Source organism: Ammodytes marinus (genome assembly GCF_949987685.1).
Source record: "Ammodytes marinus genome assembly, chromosome: 12".
NCBI classification, from domain to species: Eukaryota; Metazoa; Chordata; class Actinopteri; order Uranoscopiformes; family Ammodytidae; genus Ammodytes; species Ammodytes marinus.
Window position 1 is genome coordinate 1,027,179 of NC_137216.1, and position 22,088 is coordinate 1,049,266.

Genomic DNA, 22,088 nt, shown 5'->3' on the forward strand with positions numbered 1-22,088 from the left:
CACAAAACGTAGTCAAAACGTGTGTCCCCACCAGGAATGGTGTTCTATCTGAGCCATGGTTGATAAAGGGAAATCAAATAGCTGGAGGGAGACTAGGCGCGATATAGGCGATTGACCAAAATAAACCAAAACATGATCAAGTGGCGCGTTAGGGGTGTTAAGAGCGATAGTCAATCGCGAGCATCGCGTTTGGTGTGAACACAGTTTATGACCTTTCTTAGTGATCTGCAATATGGTTGCGCTGTTATTAAAAGTGAAGTAAGCGGTTTATTTATGTTAATATAAGTGTTAAATTCCTATTTATTCATACAGTAATCACTTACATAATGTGCGCGTTTCATAAAGCCAATCTCTGTCAGCTGCTCTGCATGTAATCGGCAAATAAACTTATTGGAGGATCCCGAAATTTATATCCAATCACAAGAGAGAACGCTACAAACCGACACCCGTCTCACTCATGGTCTCACTGCCGGTGCACGCCAGAGCAACAGATGGGTGAATGTTTATGCGCCTACAATGGCGGAGCAGGTAAAAATCCTTCCCAATGTCTGTTTTGATGGTTTTTATCACATAGATCTGAGATGATGCTAGATAACTCGCTGCTTGAAGACCGCAGACTGCTAACTGCAGTACCTGACAGGAAGTTAGCTAAAAGAACCATTCCGCTTACAGCACCTTCTAAAGGGGACATATTATGAAAAACTTACTTTTCCGGTGTTTGGGCACACTTTTTAGGTTATTGGGGTCCCTACCAGCACACACAAGCTTCAAAAAGATAAATAGTCAGTTTATTCTGGGATGCTTATTTTGAAAAAGGGGGGATTTGATGGTCTGTTCTAGGGCCCGACCGATATATCGGCCGGCCGATATAATTGGCCGATTATAGCACATCTCCGAAAAATCGCCATCGGCAAAATGGCCGCCGATTTTTTTCGGTATTTTCTTTTTTCTTTGTCAGCAATCATATTGAGTGAGATACATTGCTGCCCCGGAGGTAGCATTATAGCATATTAACAGCAGCAGCAGGTGTGTTGTAATACATTAGATTAATTCACACTTGACAGTCCCCCTGACACCGATAGCGGAGTCATTGGTCATCTCTTGACTGTTAATAGTAGTTGATATTACTATAGTTATTATATAGAATTTATATAGTGCTTTATTGGAGATCATTCAAAGACACTTTACATCAAACATATAGAAAATCATACTTATAGAAAAAGAAAACAAAATACAGACAAATTAAAGATAAGGTTTGGAGTGGAGTCCGGTGTAATTATGCTTTCTGAAAGAGGTGAGTTTTGAGTTGACTTTTGAATGAGTTTATTTAGTCTGAGATGCTGATGTTTGGAGGGAGGGAGTTCCAGAGGGTTGGGTGCAGTTACATAAAATGCTTAATGTCTGAGTTTAAAAATGGGTCATGTCACTTTAGACATATTTGTAACACTTAATTTTTTTTTTTAGATAATGCATATTTCAATAAATAAAAAGTTCCTGTACACCTATTGACAGTAACAAGTATTTATATATATTTAAGGGTTCAAAAAAGTTAATTTTTTCAATATATATTTATGGGATTAAAAAAATAATAATAATCGGCCGATTTAATCGTTATCGTAATTTCTCAGAAAATAATCGGCATCGGCACCCAAAAATCCATATCGGTCGGGCCCTAGTCTGTTCCAAAATACACCGACTGATGACGAAATTGGTCGGTTTTCATTAAAGCTCCCATATTATACACTTTTCGGTTCTATTATACACCATATTATATGGTCTTAGTGGTCCCTAATACGTTTTTCTTTAATTGTTTGCTGAAAAAAACTTTCAGATAATTTATTGTACTATGCTGATGTTCAGCTAATCTCACAATGGCCTATTTTTTAAAAAGAGCTGCAGCTCCCCTCGTAAATATACAATCTTTGAGCTCCCCCCGCCCCCTGTCCGGAAGCGAAGCCAGATACGCCTCGCCCTCTGTCTGTCAGGGCCGTGGACCAATAAGAAATAGGGGTGTGGGCTGCACAGTGGAAGCTTCTGGCTTTCCAGTTTGTGAGGTCAGAAAAGGGGAAAACTCTGACTGGAGTATATTGGGGGGAGGGGTGGGGGTTTCAGAAAGGGGGAGAGTGAGAACAGGAGAGATTGTTATTTTTTTAAATATTTTGGCAGTCTCTAGGCACACCGTAGACCCATGGATATGTTAGAACACATTTAAAAAGTGCATTTAGCATAATATGTGACCTTTAACATATTATACTGCCACGGGAAAGCTCACCACAGTGTTAATTTCGTAGACAAAGACTATGATGAAAAATATTCGTCTACGAACCTTTTTCACGGACGTAAACTAAATAAAAAGGCAGATGTGATGACGAAGACTGAGACTAATTTAACTGACACTATAGTCTACGAATAGGAACTAGACGAAACTGTTAGGGCGGGACGAATAGAGAAGAGATCCAATCAGAACTACTCTTTTTGTGGGACAAGTTGGGAAGAAATCCAATCAGTGCAAAGCAGCGAATGCAACCCTGTGTCGGTGAAAATCGACGGGAGACCGCGCAGGTGTGAGCGGGTGGAGTGAGCCGCTGTGCTGAAAAACTCTGCAGTATGATGGACAAAAATGATAGTCAGGGATATCCTGCCCGTTAACGATGTCTAGGGGAACGGCTAAGTTCCGCGATCTGTTTGTAGTAGGCTCTGTCTCGAGTTTGAATACACAGAGCCATGTGAAACTGCCGCCTCCGTCCGTTAGTTTCTGTTTTTAAGTTACAATCAACTCCGACGCATGGACAGCGTTCAATTAAAACCTCTAATTGTATTATCTAAAAGGCTTTGATGCAAAAGAAGTCAGAACACACACAGCGGCAGCAGTGTTGCTTAAAGGAAGGCGCAGTTGCTCAAATTTATCAGCACCTCAACTGCGTGCTGCTGCTGCCCAGGGGCGGCCTTAACAATCTCGGGGCCCGTTTCAAGACCTAGTGTGGGGCCCCCCACTTTTTTAAAATATTTTCTCTATTTTTTTTTTTTTTTATAAATAATGCTTGTGCATGCTCCCCGCAAAAAGAAAAAAGATTGTGGAATCCAGTTGGTTCATAGACAGATCATGAGATAATGGACCCCCGGGCACAGGCTCTTAAAGCCCCCCTCCCCTCTATCCAGTCAGGTACACTGATTTTATGTGAGATTATTACTAATGAAATAGAATACATGTTTTGTATTACACCTATTAAATCTGTGTCTGTATCGCATATTCAAACCTTAATACCATTCAATGAAGAAAAACACTTAGTCGACGAAGTCCGCTGTAGATTTAGTCAAACTAAAATCTGCTTATATTTAGTAGACTAGACTAGACTAAGACTAAAATATTTTAGATGACTAGAATAGGACTAAGACTAAATGGTGTGATATTCAAAAGACTAAGACTAAATCAGAATTTGCTGCCAAAATTAACACTGGCTCACCAGAAACTTGGCAGTTGATTGGCAAATCAAGACGCCCCCGTTAGTAACCACACACACCTGAGCCTCCACTCGCTAATGCAACAACAGAGTAGAAGCAAGCTGCAGTGTTAGTTCATCCTCAAGCTACCATCACATCCCAGCCTCGAAGAACACTAGGGCTGAATGGATTTACTAAATTTTGTTAGGCTATGTCCAGCAAAGGTTTGCAATCTGTTAGTGTTAAACAGGGTGTATGTTACCAGTTTAGAGAGTTTATGCATAAATACTTAGCTCATATTCTGTTATTGACTGTGACATAATTAAACAGTATTTACCTGAGAATAATGTCAGGGAAATCAGAAATCTTGATGACTTACTGTGTTATGTCTGAGAGGCCACATCCATAACACAGTAAGTCAGATTGGATGACTATCTCTGGACAATAGATGTCCACTATGATGGATTCTTTTCCGATTTTCATTTAATGGAATAAAGGTACTTTACATCTACTTTTTAGCCAAAGCAGTCTCAAACTTAAACAACATATCTCTGTTGTTTACTATCACGGCTTTGACCGCGCGTGCATAGCGCTGTCGTCATCCGGTTACGTCCGCCCCTGAGCACCATAGATAGGGCTCTGGCCCGCCCATATCAGAAAGAACCAATTGGAACTTTGCTCAGAATTTTCTGACATATTTAATGAGCTTCAATGGAGAGTGTCCAGACCAACAGGTGCAGCAAATTTAATTTTCCAGCGGCAGGTCTGGATTTCCAGGCTAGGAAGCAGGCACAATTAAGCCAAAATCTTGAAGTTCTTCTTTTTTTACACACTAGGGGAGAACGGGGTAAGTAGGCACACTTTTTACTCTACTGAGAATTGCTCATCACCTAAACATCTTTCGATAGTCATTCCTACATTACATTGAAGCTTAAAGTGTTGGCTTGAAATGTGTACTCCTCACTTTTTCTATCTTATTGTAATAAAGAAGAAATTAATCATCAAAGACACCCTTACACATTGTGACAATCAACCCCATCAAGGGGTCGGTTGTCACACACTATGGGGTTGTTTGTCACAATGTTATCTTAATGGGAATAATCTTGAAAAGAAGGAAAGAAAGTAGAACTAAATTTGAAAATGCAATTGCATTGTCAAGTTGACAAATAGGCCTATATAACTTACTGTAGCCTTGGCAGCTTGTCTAGTTTGGGATGCACTGGGTTGTTTTGATTTTGTTGCCCTTTTTTCCTTTGCATGCTAGCTGCCTTTTCCTGCTCTATTCTATCCTTCTCTGGGGTGTCAGTGAGGATACAGCTTGACAATTTATTTCGTTATTGGGTTCCTTTTCTGGCTGTAGCCTTTGGATAACTTGTGACAACCAACCCCCCCAAAAATGTGACGACCAACCCAAACTTGAATTTTTTGCTAGCATCAAGGCCAACAACCATTTGACAACTAATTAGCTTGCTAACCACAATCTAAACTATAGTTTACCCTTCACACTTTTTATGGGTAACAAGTGTTTTGTTATAAACCCATTCTGTAAAAGCCTAGAAGAAAAATACTGAGGAGCTAAATATTTTCAATTTGACATGAAAAACACAAACAGTCCTCTCACCTCAAATTCAGCAGTCTAACTCCAAGGAAGACTATGTAGGTGACCTCTGATCCCAATTCTGGATATTTACATACCAAAATTTCACAGACAGCGCCTTCTGGTTCCGAGATATAACGATTGTGACAACCAACCCGTGTGACAAATTACCCCGTTCTCCCCTACTCCTCTTGCACTGTTGCAAGCAAAAAAAGCTAAAGTTCATGAAAAAGTGTCCTCCCTGAGGATGGTGTTCAGTGTTTCCCAGGTTGAGAATTGACTTGTGGCAGAGTGTGACGGCATGGCGCGTGATGGGCGGGTTCAGTAATAAATTAGTCAAACTAAGGTTTATGAACCATCTGATAAACAATGAGTCAATGATGTTAAATAATTTAGGAAGGAATACTTATTTACATATTCAACAAACCAGACTTTGATCATGTCAAAATAAAAAAAAATATTATGTAGGCCTATATATATTTTGTAATTGCGTTGGCCGTTTCTTTATTATTTTCCCTCTTTTTACCTTAATCCGACTGTACCGGATGCATGAGGCACTTTAACACAAACTAACAATAAAAACACCTGTAGCATTGGCTGCACCACGGTAGCAATCACACTGACCAATACATTTGATGATATTTTTCTTTATAATTTTGTTTTATATAAATAATCAAATATGGATTTTATCAACCTGGGCGGGTCTCAATCGCCTATGTGTCGGAAACACTGGTGTTCTATAACCTTTGTTAGCAATGTGCCATATTGTGATGGTGTTATTAGATCCCAAAGGAAACAACTAGAAAGGCCCCTGCCCTCCCAGGCAGTGGTGGAGACTCGGGGAGTGATATTAGCTGGTCCCATAGTAACTTGTTGACATGGTGACCAGAAAAACAGGATCCCAGCAGACTTTACAGAAAAAGTATTGATAGTGCAATAAGCAGCACAAAAATCGTCATTCAAACACTAAACATGTTGTTTTCTTAAACTACATATTCCCCTTTTGATATAAGTTATACATCTAAACCAGGTGTGCCCATTACGTCGATCGCGATCGACCGGCATTCTTAAAAAAATATATAATTTTTTTTTTCTTTTTTTTTTACTGGCTCAATATAGGCTCCTCATCTTTGAAGACCCCAAACAACTTTATTTAAAAAAATAAACAATTGACTGGCTCATTATAGGCCCCTAACCTTAGTAGTAGGTAGGGGGGGCATACAGAGATCTGGCACCAGTACATTTTTGATATTTTTTAAATTACATTGTTCATGGCTACAAAGAGCAGGGGCCTATATTGAGATATACTGTATTAAAAAAAAAAGAGAAAAAGACTTCACAGAGAGATTTTTTAAACCTGTAAATTTTTTCTTTCTGCTTTTTGGTAATTCTGTGTCCCCAAATTATTCCAGAAAATAGTACTTAATAGCTCACATAGGACGCAGCTGATTTAGCCTTAGTATTCTTCTCAAAATGCACCAGATTGATACATTTTACTTTAACCCATTGATGACGGCTGCTGCGCGATGCCACATTGTATCTCCTGCCTGTTGCTGCGTCGCGCAGCATTGTTACTTTATCTAATTTTCATGGCATGCGCAACATAGAATGCACCGTCATTGGTTCAAATACACTTGAGGTGGGTTTTGTTTATTTTTTTTTAAGACCACGTGACCACCCAAAAAATGTGTGGTTTACCGAAAATCACGCCAATCAAAACATTTATAAATAAATAATAATAAAAAAAATACGCCAGCTGTGTCGGCGATAGTGTATTAAGTTTAAGTTTTAAGTTTTTATTTATTTGCACAATTAAAAAAGAAACATACACAAAGAATGGCAAAGAATACAAATAACATACAGTGCAGGGAGAGGCAGAAAACCCAGTGGGCTTATTTGAAGCCTCCACCTAAATAATGTTAAAATTTCACAAAGTTATAAGGAAACACAAAATAAACATACAAAAAAATTATATGACTACATAAAGCGATAAACAACTAATAATAACAAATTATATACAGGTCCTTCTCATATAATTAGCATATTGTGATAAAGTTCAATATTTTCTGTAATGTACTGATAAACATTAGACTTTCATATATTTTAGATTCATTACACACAACTGAAGTAGTTCAAGCCTTTTATTGTTTTAATATTGATGATTTTGGCAAAAAAGTAAAGAAAAACCAAAAATCCCTATCTCAAAAAATTTGCATATTTCATCCGACCAATAAAAGAAAAGTGTTTTTAATACAAAAAAGTCAACCTTCAAATAATTATGTTCAGTTATGCACTCAATACTTGGTCGGGAATCCTTTCGCAGAAATGACTGCTTCAATGCGGCGTGGCATGGAGGCAATCAGCCTGTGGCACTGCTGAGGTGTTATGGAGGCCCAGGATGCTTCGATAGCGGCCTTAAGCTCATCCACAGTGTTGGGTCTGGTGTCTCTCAACTTCCTCTTCACAATATCCCACAGATTCTCTATGGGGTTTAGGTCAGGAGAGTTGGCAGGCCAATTGAGCATAGTAATACCATGGTCAGTAAACCATTTACCAGTGGTTTTGGCACTGTGAGCAGGTGCCAGGTCTTGTTGAAAAATGAAATCTTCATCTCCATAAAGCTTTTCAGCAGATGGAAGCATGAAGTGCTCCAAAATCTCCTGATAGCTAGCTGCATTGACCCTGCCTTTGATAAAACACAGTGGACCAACACCAGCAACTGACATGGCACCCCAGACCATCACTGACTGTGGGTACTTGACACTGGACTTCAGGCATTTTGGCATTTCCTTCTCCCCAGTCTTCCTCCAGACTCTGGCACCTTGATTTCCGAATGACATGCAAAATTTGCTTTCATCCGAAAAAAGTACTTTGGACCACTGAGCAACAGTCCAGTGCTGCTTCTCTGTAGCCCAGGTCAGGCGCTTCTGGCGCTGTTTCTGGTTCAAAAGTGGCTTGACCTGGGGAATGCGGCACCTGTAGCCCATTTCCTGCACACGCCCAGGGTTTTTCCTGCATTCAAAAAATTTTGGCGCCTGCCAAAGGAATTTTAGCGCCCCCCAAAGGAAAATCCTCAGCGCCAAAGTGTTTTTTTTTTATATATATATAGATAAATAAATAAAAATCTACTTAAAACGGCTCCAAATGTGTTTCCATTTCCGCGCCATTCCAGTCATATTACTTGCAATCTCAGTTGTAAAAAAAGAAATCAGGTCGGGATAATCGTTATTAAACTATCATTGTTCCGCTCGCCGGGGCATGCAGGCTTATAAATGCAGCAAACCCTTTCAGCCGTGAGCTCCGCTCGGCCCCTCCCTCACCTGATAGTTTCGCTAATGGCTAGTCCAGAGAGTACGAGGGAGATGTTGCGCATTGCCGGGTGTTTTGAAAAACTTCTAGATGACGAGAATAAAGGTAAAACTAAATGTGTTGTCTGAAAACACTTCAGACTCACAACAAACTAAAATAATGTGCAAGATTTGTCACGCGCGGACACGCGAGTAACATGACATACGCGACCGAGAGACAGAGAGAGAGAAAGAAAAGTGATATACGACCTGATCTGCACCTTTAAAAATCCCGACCAATTTGTTTATTCACTTTAAGTCGAGTCATAGTGGTCTATGACCAAGCAATCAATGAATAAAAACACAGGAAGTTTAAAGCTCCTTAACTCCTGCCACCACAACTGTCAACACTACAATGCAACTGCCTATCCAGCCAGCTCCATGACATAAATAAATCATGCCCTTACATTCAATGCTAGCAAAAGACGTGCCCTATCAACACCATTTACAACTGGTTATTTTTATTTTGACATATTTTTATTAAATTATTCAAAATATGTTTCACTTATTTAGCCTATTTCTATTCTCCCTGTTTTCAGTTCAATTAGGCCTTTGTTTAAAGTCCAAAGTCATGGTGTTTTTAGAAAAAAACCTTGTTAAAAGTAAAATAAATGCATAATGTTCTTAAATCAATGATTAACTGTCTTTAATAATCGTGATAACACAATGTGATTACTCAAAATAATCATGATTATGATTTTTTCATAATCAAGCAGCCCTACCTTCTTCCATGGTTTAGATCAATTAGAAACAATTAAAGTATTAAACAGGTAGGCCTAGTCATTATCAGTATTTTGACTTCATATCTACAGGTTGTTTATTGTGATTTCATAAGCGTCAGTGAGCTCCATGGTAACGCAGTGATTGACAGGCTGACTGAAATGCTCTTGAGCTGGACAGAAACTCCCCTCTCCTAACCCAACACCCCTCTTAAAATACACAAACCGTTTGCCTTTACTGTCGCGACCCCAACAAAAGTCGGTCGCGTACTGACCCCCCAAAGGCCCATTCTGAGCCAGGAAAAACCCTGCACGCCTGTGCACGGTGGCTCTGGATGTTTCTACTCCAGACTCAGTCCACTGCTTCCGCAGGTCCCCCAAGGTCTGGAATCGGCCCTTCTCCACAATCCTCCTCAGGGTCCGGTCACCTCTTCTGGTTGTGCAGCATTTTCTGCCACACTTTTTCCTTCCCACAGACTTCCCACTGAGGTGCCTTGATACAGCACTCTGGGAACAGCCTATTCGCTCAGAAATGTATTTCTGTGTCTTACCCTCTTGCTTGAGGGTGTCAATGATGGCATTCTGGACAGCAGTCAGGTCGGCAGTCTTACCCATGATTGCGGTTTTGAGTAATGAACCAGGCTGGGAGTTTTTAAAAGCCTCAGGAATCTTTTGCAGGTGTTTAGAGTTAATTAGTTGATTCAGATGATTAGGTTAAGAGCTCGTTTAGAGTACCTTTTCATGATATGCTAATTTTTTGAGATAGGAATTTGGGGTTTTCATGAGCTGTATGCCAAAATCATCAGTATTAAAACAACAAAAGACCTGAAATATTTCAGTTGGTGTGCAATGAATCTAAAATATATGAAAGTTCAATTATTATCATTACAATATGGAAAATAATCAACTTTATCACAATATGCTAATTATATGAGAAGGACCTGTATAATAACAACATAATAATAACATCAATATAAAAGCAGAAAATGTGCGTGTGTAAGTGTATGAGTGTGTGTGTAAATCCGTGAAGGGAATATTGGTTTATAAACATAATTTATTAATTCCTAGAGCATATGTAAATCAAAATAAAACATGGGGACATGGACACAATACAATAAAAAAAATTAAAAAAGCAATTACAAAACAACAGTTAAATGATCTTTTAAGTTTCTTTTGTAGCATTTTATAGAGGAACAGTTTTTTGCCAGATGGGAAAAGCCATTCCATAATTTGGTACCCCTAAATCTTATTGAAAATTGACCTCTGCAAGTAAGAAATTTAGGAGGATGAAGATCTGAAGATTGACGAGTTGAACAGAACAGTTAGTGGCGTTCAGAGCGCAGAATCAAGGTCTACTATAGGCTACTGACGAAAATCACACAACACATTGCATCTATTTATTAACAATATTTATGAATTTAGGCTATATTTTGCTAGCCTGGCTCCGCCCGCCCGCCTACTTCCGGCCAAATTTTATTTTCCCTTCAGTAGTCAGTCTGGGTGTACAGCCCATTTCCCAGTTTTGCCGGAGATTCGACAGCCGGTCCAATCAGCGAACAGAGCGAGTGGCTGAGAACAATGACGTCGAAGTCGCGCTCCAGTTTCAGTTGCCAGAAGCCGGCTCATGACAAACGTGACGACCAAACGTTATGCGATTGGTTGGCTAATCCAGAGTGGCACTGGGCAGATCCAATAGTTTTAAACTTTAACAGACACCCGCCTCCATGAGTGAACGTTTGCCAATTACAGCACTGCCAGACCTTCTGTACAAATGAAATGAAGTACGATGGTCTGGTAGCACCAGGCTAATATTTTGCTGCTCCAACTCAAATTCAGCCCAGACTGGCGATAGTTAAGTTTCAGTTTCATTTTCATCTCCGTGGTATACAGCCGTTTGGACCAGCTGATCGGCTCCCGACAGCAGGAGTCAGTCTGCGTTCCAGTTGTACTGGGAAGTCAGATTTATGGTGCCAGTCAGTGGCGTGCACAGACATTTTGGGGGGCAGGTGCTCAGTGCAAAAAAAAAGGGCACAATATATTCTATCGTTGAATGACCAAATCATTTTAAGGGTACGTGTACAAAGTCCCCCCCTGGCCTAATGACTTTTAATACCCGGCCACACATAGTCTTCTAGGGGGAAAAATTTTAACCTTTTAAAGTAAAATTCATCAATCTGGTGCACTTTGAGAAGAAAGCTAAGGCTAAATCACCTGTGTCAATGTGGGCTATTTAGTACTATTTTCTGGAATAATTTGGAGACACAGAATTACCAAAAAGCAGAAAGAAAAAATTAACATGTTTGAAAAAAAAACAGTCAGCTTCGGATTTTTTTAAATAAGCCCTTATCCCGAATTCTCTCTTTGAAGTCTTCTTTAGGCCCCTGATCTCCGTAAACTAATAATATCCTATTAAGGTAAATACAAGATTACTGCAAGTCTTGTAACATAGAAATAACTTATGGTTGGGACAAAATAATATAATTAGCTTATATAGCTTCACGACTGATTTAGTACCACCAACCCACTTTGCGTAGTTAAAATAAAATGTGTGGACAGCTTTTAAGATATTTCAATAACATTTGAGGAACAGTTCAACATTAAAATCTGAGCTTTAAAAGGCCCTGTTACGACCCGGCTCAAGGAAGCAACAATTAACCGTCAAAACAAGTTAAGGGTGTAAGAAAAGTGAGTTTATTGTAACAAAAGGCTTAACAAAAAGGAATATGGGAGCCATGCTGCTGGCCCTGGCTGGAGAGAGAGTGAGTCAATTAAGCCTCCAGGCTTAAATAGGCTGCAGCAGGTGACTGTTAACGAGGTGAGGGAGGGGCTGAAGGAGAGGCTTCAGGAGCTCTGCAACAGAGAACAGATCTGCACGTAACAGGCCCTGAACAGTTAACATGACTCTGGTCTTGACTCTGACCTTTCATCTTCATCTTCCTCCTTGCTGCTGGTGGATGCTTTCATCCAGGAGAGCAGAGAGCTGCTCCCCTGGGCTGCCTGCTGTAGCTCCCTTTCTTTTTCCTTTTTTAATCTCTCCTTTCTAGGCATTATACTGCAATTTGTAAATAAAAAGAGACCAACCAACCATATGAATAAGACTGCTTGGTTACAGAGTGCATTACAACAAGGCACAAGGCTACTTTTTCTGCAGGCAATTGGGAATTGCCTGTTTGTCATTTAGCAAATAAATTACTGCAAGTGAAGAGTTAATTATATAGCCTAAAGTAACCTAAACAGCACTAAATATTCAGCATACTGATAGATTCACATGCTGTACCAATGACAAACTCCGCCGACATTAGTTGTGTTCATCACGTCATGTCTATTTTTTTTTTGGGCTAGCAGGACAGTCGGCTAATTTATGCTCAGCTGTGTGGCGCTGCATGATAGAGGCTACTTTATAACAGAGACAAATAAATGCAAGTTATAGCTTGGCAACTGAGGCTTAGGGGGCAAACAATACACTCTTGACTCCATTCATGTATGCGTTACCTCGCTGGTGGGGCAGGGCAGGCCGGGGAGTAGCTGTGTGTGTGTGCAGCTGCTGTGGCAACGTGCCTCCGTTTGTGTCCACTCTGCGCGTTCACGTTGACAAAGGAAGTGTGTGAGGAGGAGGGGGGGGGGCATATTTATTGGGGCATTATTGTCAAACGTTTTTAATCGTTGAGCATTTATAGATAACGTTGGCATGGGCCACATACACTGTGGGGGGAAAAAAAATAAAAAAACTTTCAGATTTATTTTTTCAAAAGGGCACTTGATTGGGCCAGGGGAAAAGGGCAGGTGCTTCAGCACCACTTCAGGTCTACCTGTGCACGCCACTGGTGCCAGTGATAACTGAACTAAATAATAAAATAAAGCTATCTTCTCCTTCCTATATCTGTCTATCTTTATCCCTCGACTGCACACTCAGTCACTACTATCCATGCTAAAAGGAAGCAGGATTATAACCTCGTTTAGCACATTATTCTTAAATATTTTATATTATTTATTCTTTTTTTTCTCCCCCATCTAATTTTGACGATTTTTAGAAAAATGTGTTGGTTTGTAAGCGCTGTTTAAATAAAACCTGTGAACCTTAACTTTTAAATGTATTTTATTTCATGTTTCTATGTGTTACACAGGCTTAGATATTAAGGTTTTGGTAGACTTTACAATTCATACTATTTTTTCAGTAAACCCTCAGGCATTAAGGACATGCATCCTAGATTGCCATAGTCATCAATGGGTTAAAAGTTTCAAATTTTTCTTCCGGGGGAACATGCCCCCGGACCCCACTAAAAGGCCCTGAGTATTACCTGAAAATGATTTGTTTATTAATCAAAAGAAATATTACACGTTTTGTGTTGTAAGACGGACTCTCAGGGGGCCTACGAAACCTCTCAGCCCCAGGGCCTAATATGTTTTGCATTTTTATAGTAGGTAGATCCTCTTGACTTGGTCATTGTAAAAATAGCTCGCAAGCTGAAAACTTGTGGGCACCCCTGATCTAAACAATCCTTATTCTCAGTTGCCATGAATTATAATTCAGATTTTCTTTTTTCTACTCCCCTCAGTAAGTACCAGCTAAAATTTAAGAAGAGGAGTCCGAACTGGAGCATGGCGTGTGATAATATGCAACACAGGTCATGTGACTTGACAGCATTCAACCTGCACTACCTGGGCATCTACGTGCTCCGTGTGCGGGCCAACACAGAGGAATGTCACTCCCACTGGGTGCAGAAGGAGTTCTGCCCTGATACGGATGGTGAGAGATAGGGGAGAGCTGAAGACATGCATAATGTAGTGGTTACAGGTCATTCAGATTCATTTTGCTATTAGAAATGATCTGAAATTAATAATACTTAAATCATTTATTAAAGTTATAAGTCGGGGCACCACTATTTACTTAAGAATAGAAAAATAATAGCAAATTTGTGGATGGGTGGTGGGGGTGTGGGCCAGCAACAGTGGAACCAAAATGATGGACTACAAAAACAAGACAGGAGTGAGGAAACTACAAAAATGGTGGACAATCTCATGGGATTGGAAGTCGCACGTGACTTTGAGATGGTCTTTTACCAGTGGGAGAGAGTCACGTCTAAAAACTCTATTGCCTCGTCTCAAATCGAACACAAGGAAGAAATCATAAAACCAAAATGCAGGAGACTTGATTTCCCTGCGTTCTTTAACTTTACAATTTCAGCCAACATTCATGTAGCCTATTCGTTAAGACTACGGCAGTGTAACGTGTGTGAAAGTGTATGTGAGAGAGAGACGGAAGAAAGAAAGAGAAAGCGAGCACATGAGCAACCAGCGGTGCTCGGAATGTAAACAAAAGCACAACTCAATTCAGTTAAATGCCTTCTCTGATGGAGCCACATGACTAGGAGTGTACATCATAGTAATAATAAAGAACCTAACATGAATGCATAAAACACTATTAAGGAGGACAATCTTAGTCAAATAATGTGTCAGTTGTATCTCAATTAATCTAATAAATTAATTTTATAATTTTATAAATAAAATGTCAGAAAATCAAAGAGATTTAGTGACGAAAAAGAAAAACAGCAAACCCTTTGTAGAGTTGATCTGTTTCTTGAGAAATTAAATCTTGATCTCATTTCTGCTTGAACAATTATTGAAACAATATCAAATAATATAATTTCTCAAATAAAAGTAGCCAAATCCTTTTCTGTAGATTGATTTATCATCTGATTGATTTCTCTCAGTTCCTCCATATTGGCTCCAAAACAAAGCCTAATGAATCTCTCTCCTGCTAGCTGCTGTGGGTCCTCCTACCAACGTGGAGCTTTCACCTTCTGGAAGTGACCTGGACCTCTTATTCTGGGACCCTGTGACCAGCACCAACAGCTCTATGAAGGAGTTTCTCCCCAAGCTCTACTACCACATCCTGTACTGGGAACACTCTGAAGACACACAGGTAGAGAGCATTAGTCCATTCATCTAACCATTCTTTTCTTTTTAGGCAACATTCCTATAATAATTAATAACCATAACCTCCATTAATCTTTCAGTCTTTTACTCAAGCATTTTCTGTAAGATTACTTACGACCAGAAATTTCAAAATTAAAAAAACAAGGTGAACATAAACTCCCACATATCCTCACGATCCGTACTGTAACGAAGTACTTTCAGAGTTTCAGAGGTGCTATTACCCGTTTAGGAATGGAACTCATGTATCTTCTACTAAAGAGAAGCCCAGGTTCTTTTCCCATGCTGCTTTGATCTTGTCCATAGGGGCGTGTATTAGATCCAACATCCTGCAGGCAAGGCAGAGACAATTCTCTTTTGAGATGGGTTTGAAGAAAGAACAATATCCACTAGGGCTGGGCGGTATATGGACCAAATCTTATATCACGGTATAGGTAATTTTATATCACGGTATGGATATATATCACGGTATAATATTTTTCCTTTAAATTCAATGGATTAAAATAATCGTGCTGTACTTTAATCACATTAGATTATTTTCATCTTTTGCTTGGAACTTTCCATACAAAAGAGAAATCCAAATACCTCAACTGCTCCACTTGTCCTCTTTGGTCCCTCCCCTATGGTCCCTCCTGTCTTAATCCGGCCGTTTTTTACCGTGAGGTGCAGGGTTTTTGGTAACCGTCTCGCCTTTTTCCTTCCTCATGCACTTTACGATTTTGCCGGCTGTTGTTTCTAAATTGTGAATTTCCTGGTTTGTCGCTGTCTGTCTCTTGCTGCATAGTCCACCATTGAGAGAAATACAGTGAGAGTGCATGGCGTGCAGCTGTTCAATGAGGATATTTTTTCCGATTCAAATCATTGTAAAATTTTAAATGAATAGACCAGGGGTGTCCAAACTTTTTTCACTGAGGGCCACATACAGAAAAATCTACGAAGGGCCGGGCCACTTTGCAAAAATAACACATTTATCAGGACATGTAGCTGCTCTGATGTTTAGTTTCATAGTGTCTTCGTAAATTGTAATCCTTCGTCACGGCAACACTTTCCTTGCACATTAGACAGACACATTCCCCCTCTTGTTTATATGCCAATGATACACCCAGTGTTTTCTGCCTTTGCGTCCAATGTCCAGCAGGGTGAAAATAGTATCCAGCCGAGGTCCCGACCCTTCTAGGGGGGTCCAGGGTATGCCCCCCCAGGAGATTTTTTAAAGTTTTTAAAGTGAAATGCATGAATCTGGTGCACTTTGAGAGGGAAATAAAGAGGCTAAATCTGAAGAATTTTGTATGAAAAAAAAAATGGAGACTGTGTCAGATGAATTAGAAGCTATTGGAGAAGGACACATAGATTTTCCATAATAATATTAATTTAAAATAAAATATTATTCAGGGTCCTCTGGGATGGGCTTGTTGCTCTTTTTCTTTTATGGGACATATTTCTCAGTAATATAATGAGTGCATTTAAATTATTTAAAAATTAAAAGCGCCATATTACATTATATTTTTAAAATGTGCCACGGGCCAATCAATCAGTGTTTGACACCCCTGCACTAGTGGGTTAACTAAGAAATGCAAAAAAAATAAAAAATTCTCAAAGGGCCATATTACATTATATTTTTAAAATCGGCCGCGGGCCATAAAAAGCGGGCCGCGGGCCGTAGTTTGGACACCCCTGGAATAGACCTACGTGGCGCTATTGTAGGTTAATTGTGAACAAATGTGTGGGAAACCCTGCAGTATCTTGGTTTCATGTTAAATCAGTGTCACTTGTCATTAATTGTATATAAAAACTCTTTACTTTAATACAGCGACACGATATGGATATCTCCCACAGTGTTTCTATCATAAATTCACTCTTAGCTCTCATTCCCTCTCAGCCAATCACTGTGGGCATAGAAGGTATGAACATGACATCATCCATAGCAACAGGGTCAACACCGTCCTCTAGTCTTAGCTTAGGAGTCCCTTCCATTCCTTAGTAAAAGTTGGTCTTATCAGCTTTGTGAATAGGTTTTAAGAAATAACTCCTTACTAAGAACTTTTAGTGCTCCTTAGGAGTACTCTTACCGCTAAGATAAAATGTTTTGTGAATACGGCCCCTGATCATCCAGCCTTTTGACAGCCTCGCTCAGCTGCGCCTCGGCGCGCTCATGTTTAGCTAGCAACTGGGTTACCGCGTCGGAAATCCTCTTCTCTGCGGCGTCCACCCTCTTCTCGACAACTTTGGCACCTTTACACATCAAGCTCACTGATTTGGCAAACTGGGGCCGTATTCACAAAACATTTTATCTTAGCGCTAAGAGTACTCCTAAGGAGCTCTAAAAGTTCTTAGTAAGGAGTAATTTCTTAAAACCTATTCACAAAGCTGATAAGACCAACTTTTACTAAGGAATGGGAGGGACTCCTAAGCTAAGACTAGAGGGCGGTGTTGACCCTGTTGCTATGGATGATGTCATGTTCATACCTTCTATGCCCACAGTGATTGGCTGAGAGGGAATGAGAGCTAGGAGTGAATTTATGATAGAAACACTGTGGGAGATATCCATATTGTGTCGCTGTATTAAAGTAAAGAGTTTTTATATACAATTAATGACAAGTGACACTGATTTAACATGAAACCAAGATACTGCAGGGTTTCCCACACATTCGTTCAAAATTAACCTACAAAAGCGCCACATAGGTCTATTCATTTTAAATTTTACAATGATTTGAATCGTAAAAAATATCCTCATTGAACAGCTGCACGCCATGCACTCTCACTGTATTTCTCTCAACGGCGGACTATGCAGCAATAGTCAGACAGCGACAAACCAGGAAATTCACAATTAAGAAACAACAGCCGGCGAAATCGTAAAGTGCACGCGGAAGGAAAAAGGCGAGGCGCAACTATACAGTAGCGGACCTGTGGAATGGAGGAGATGGAACTCTTATCTAGTAACAAATTAAACCCAAACGTGACACTAACAGTAACTTTCAGCGCATCGTAAACCCAAAGCAACTGCAGGAAAAGGAACTTAATAAATATTTTTTTATATAAATGTAATAAATATAAATGTGTCTATCATTTCTAAATATAGCTTTACTAAGATCATTAAACCCTTACAGCTATTAAGGTACCTGTTGTAAAGCTCACTAGCATTAAATCTCTCCAAAACACCATCAAATGGTTGTCTGTGAATTACTCTTAGTGACTTAGGAGTCCTCTCGAGGACTCCTAGCTTTTCATAGATTTAGGAGCTAGTTTTAGCACTAAAATGCTTTGTGAATTACACTTATCTTAAAAAGTTAGGAGTCTTAAAATTAGGAGTGAAACGCCCCTTATTTTTGAGAGTTACTCCTAAATCAGGACCTTAGGACCTACTCTTACGCGCCCCACACACATCCTACCTCTACTGCGCGTCTACCTCGCGTCTGCGTCTGACTTTTGGTCACAGACTGTGAAATCAACGTAGAGCGAGCACACATCCAACCTCAGACGCACTGCTGAGGCGCGTCGGAGGCACGTCTGCAGCGCCGCTCCCCTTCACCTCAGGAGGCTCGCCTATTTTTTTCTGAGAGCAGCGCGTCTCTCTCGGGTCTCTGTGCTTTAACTGATAGAGAAATACTCTGTTGACAGTCATACCAGCAGCATTCACTCTAGTTACACGTTTACCCGGTGTGTTTATTTCAAAATAAAACATCCCTCAGTCGTATACGCGAATAATCCCTTTATTTCACGATTTAATTGTGCAATCAAAATCCGAGGGATTTAAAACCTAATTTTCAATTAGTTCTGGCATTTCATTTTTGGATAAATGACACATATAGAGATCCAATATAGTGAAGAAATAAAAAAGATCATGATGAGCGCAACAGTTTTCCGTTGCTCTATCTGTGTGTACGGCCTTCTTCTTCCCCGACCACACCCCCCTCTCTCTCTCCCGTATAAATCAGTAAAGTGATTTTTGAAATACTCTGTTGAGAGTCATATTGACTTCATACTGGCAGCTTTCGCTGTAGTTTAACCATTTCCTGGTGTGTCCCCTTCAAAATAAAACTTCCAACAAGCGAAAATATGGCAAAAAAAAATGGCAATGGGGCGCACGGATTACTGTCCAGACTCAATATAAATCATATGCATCATAGATGACATGAAAGAACTTCATTTTTAATGGGAATTATCTATGAAAACTCTATGTAGAAAGATAGGGCTTTTAGAAGCAGCGCTGCAGCAGCAGCTGCTGAGACGTTGCATGTGTGTCCGAGAAAAGTCCGAGAGAGGCAGCAGTAAGGTAACGCGACGCGCTCCAGAGGTAGACGCAGGATGTGTGTGGGGCGCGTTAGCCTTAAAATGTTTTGTGAATACGGCCCCTGGTCTCCAAGGCGCTTGGAAACACTCCTTCACTTATCTTAGTGGCTAAGCTATCTACTTCATCGCCAAGTTGCTTGCGGGTGAATTATATCATTATGAATCCAGGCGAACGTGAGGAAATGAGATAAAAAAAAAAAAAATAAATAAAAAAAGCATCCACCGCGACCGTGCGTTAAATCCCAGTCGGCGAACTTCCGTGAAAGGCAGATGAAGGAAATAACAGCGAACAGCTGTTTTTCCGTTCCAAATCACCTCTGCGCCATCGTAACCCGTACAGGAGCTTATCAATTCATCCAGGAACGTGCATCTTTTCGGCGATTTATAAATCCATACAAAGATCCAATATTGATAGTCTTTTGTGTCCATATTATATCCATTATTGACCGCCTATTCCCATGATGCAAGCAAGTCACGGTTGATGATGGCTGAATAGCAGTGCTGAATGTAAACAAACAGCTGAGCTAAGCTAACGTTAGCATTACGCCAAGCATTACATTTCCTTCCGAAATCACTAATGTTGTGGTAGCCTATAGAGTTATTAGGAACACAATCTATTCTTCCTCCATCTCTCTCTCCCTCCTGCGCTTGGTGCCGCTTTTAGTTCGCCTCACTCTGGTAACATCACGTAGCCTACTACAGCTGATATCACTGGTTGCGCTTTGAAAGGGCAGCGGCCAACTAGGTCAGAGTTCAAATAATTCGATAATATATTTTAAATGAACGTCTAATTTGTATTTTACAATTGTTTTATAACTTGTGTATCCAAATATTATTTGCTGACAAAATATACTGCAGTTTGAGCTACCTTTGCAAAAAAAAAATTAAAAAACTAATATTCCGAATACTGAATTGAGCTCCGAATACTAATTTAACAAACGAATACTCGGATATTCGAATAATTCAGGCAGCCCTACTATACCGGCATGTTCCGCAATACTATGGAATCCCTACTAGGTCAAATTTAGGTGACACTACTGTCAAACATAGGTGACGTTGCGAAAGTGTGAGGAGGGGAGAGGAGTGCACTGCAAAAACATTGATTTTGAGACTTATTATTAAGGTAAAAGCATGGCTTGTAAAAATAGTGTTGAATAAAATAGAGTTGATAAGCAAATAAAACATAAAAAATGGGAAAATTATCACACTATTTTAAAATTATTTAATTTTATGCATACTTTTACAGTTACAGACAAGTGCCTAAATGAAGTTTAGATTTAAAAGTCCTATTTCTTCTTTAAAAAAAAGCAGTAGAGAAGCAGTGTCTTTGTTTTGGCGATAAGTTGTTTAAATCTCTCAGAAATCTCTTCATAATAAGATATAAATGTGTGTATATATGTATGTATATATATATATATATATATATATATATATATATAGAAATTTGAAGTATTCGTGTGTGTTTTATTTAAATCAGCGGTACACCATTTAATTTGAGAGGGTAGAAATTCATTCCGCGCTTAATATTGTATCTTGATATCAATTGTAATATCGTATCGTATCATACTCAAAATTTAATATCGTTACATCCCTACGCGTGACCGTAGTGGGGAGGCTACGCGCTCCAGGGCACATTTCCCACAGTGGATGCTGCACGTGTCCGCAGTGCCCACATTTCCTACCGCACGCATGGTTCATGCGCCGTAGTTGGGGGTAAAGCCGCCCCGGCGCTGCCCAACTCGCTGGCTCTCCCCGCAGGGAGAAGCTCCAGTGATGCCCGGCGCAGTCCCCCTCTCGGCCGAGTGGATTTACGAGTGGCCACCCTCGCTAGCAAGGAATCCATTAAGTTTAGTTTTTAGGGATTCAATACATTCATCGTCCTGAAAACCCACACTTCCCAGAATTATGTTTATGTTTATGTTTATTTTATTCCACATACAAAATAGATAAAAAAAAAAAACATGTAGTAAAAAAAATTAAAAAATACATGTGTGGGTGTTGCAGAAACCTGTACAGGCTTATATAGAGCCACACCCAAAATACATTTACATATTAATATTAGCAGACTACACAGGTGTCACTCTACAGGTTACATTTACTGCTGCTATAAGCATAGTTAGAGATGGAACGATATTAGGGCAATCACGCTATTGTCTTCTCTCTTTTTTAACCTTTTATTTTACAGTCTCATGACATGATAAAAAAAAATCTCATTTACTAGGGGAGCTGGCCTTATTGTTTAGCCTGTTAATTTCTTCAAATCTTTAGTGTTAAGATTTAGGGCTGTAACGATACAAAAACTCACGATTCACAATTTTTTACGCACGATTCCATACATACAACGATTTTTTTAATTTGAAAATTGTTGTTTTTATAAGGAGGTGTTTATTTCCTGGGCTCTTGTTATGTCAGTGCCCTCTGCTAGACAAGTGTGGAATTCCTTCCTTGTTTTTTGGCTGCCCCCTAGCGGCTGGAGTGAGCATTTTGGTTATTTCTTTAAAAAATCAGAACTCCTCACAGGAATGGGCTAGAGCAGTGGTTCCCAACCTTTTTGACTTGTGTAGTACCCCCTAAAGCTTCCAGACGTCCAGTTCCAGTGTTCTTTAAAAATTCAAGTTTATTGATCTTCGAAAGGGTGTACTTGCATTATTATGCCATTATCATTATATTTGTTGAAAATGGTCTCAAAATGGCAATATTATCGCTTATCGCAATAATTTCTGGCGCAATTAATCGCACAGAAAAATTTGTTATCGTGAC

General features: G+C 39.7%; 1 protein-coding gene across 2 annotated transcripts in view; it reads left to right on the forward strand.

The window, feature by feature from the left end:
- Positions 1–22,088, forward strand: part of LOC307258168 (interferon alpha/beta receptor 1a-like) — a 61,915-nt gene that overhangs the window by 25,656 nt on the left and 14,171 nt on the right. For both annotated transcript variants that reach the window (XM_080037616.1, XM_080037617.1), the window contains 2 exons: positions 13,661–13,851; positions 14,867–15,027. In XM_080037616.1, the coding sequence (XP_079893742.1) occupies positions 13,661–13,851; positions 14,867–15,027 (352 nt within the window). The remainder of the gene's footprint in view (positions 1–13,660; positions 13,852–14,866; positions 15,028–22,088) is intronic.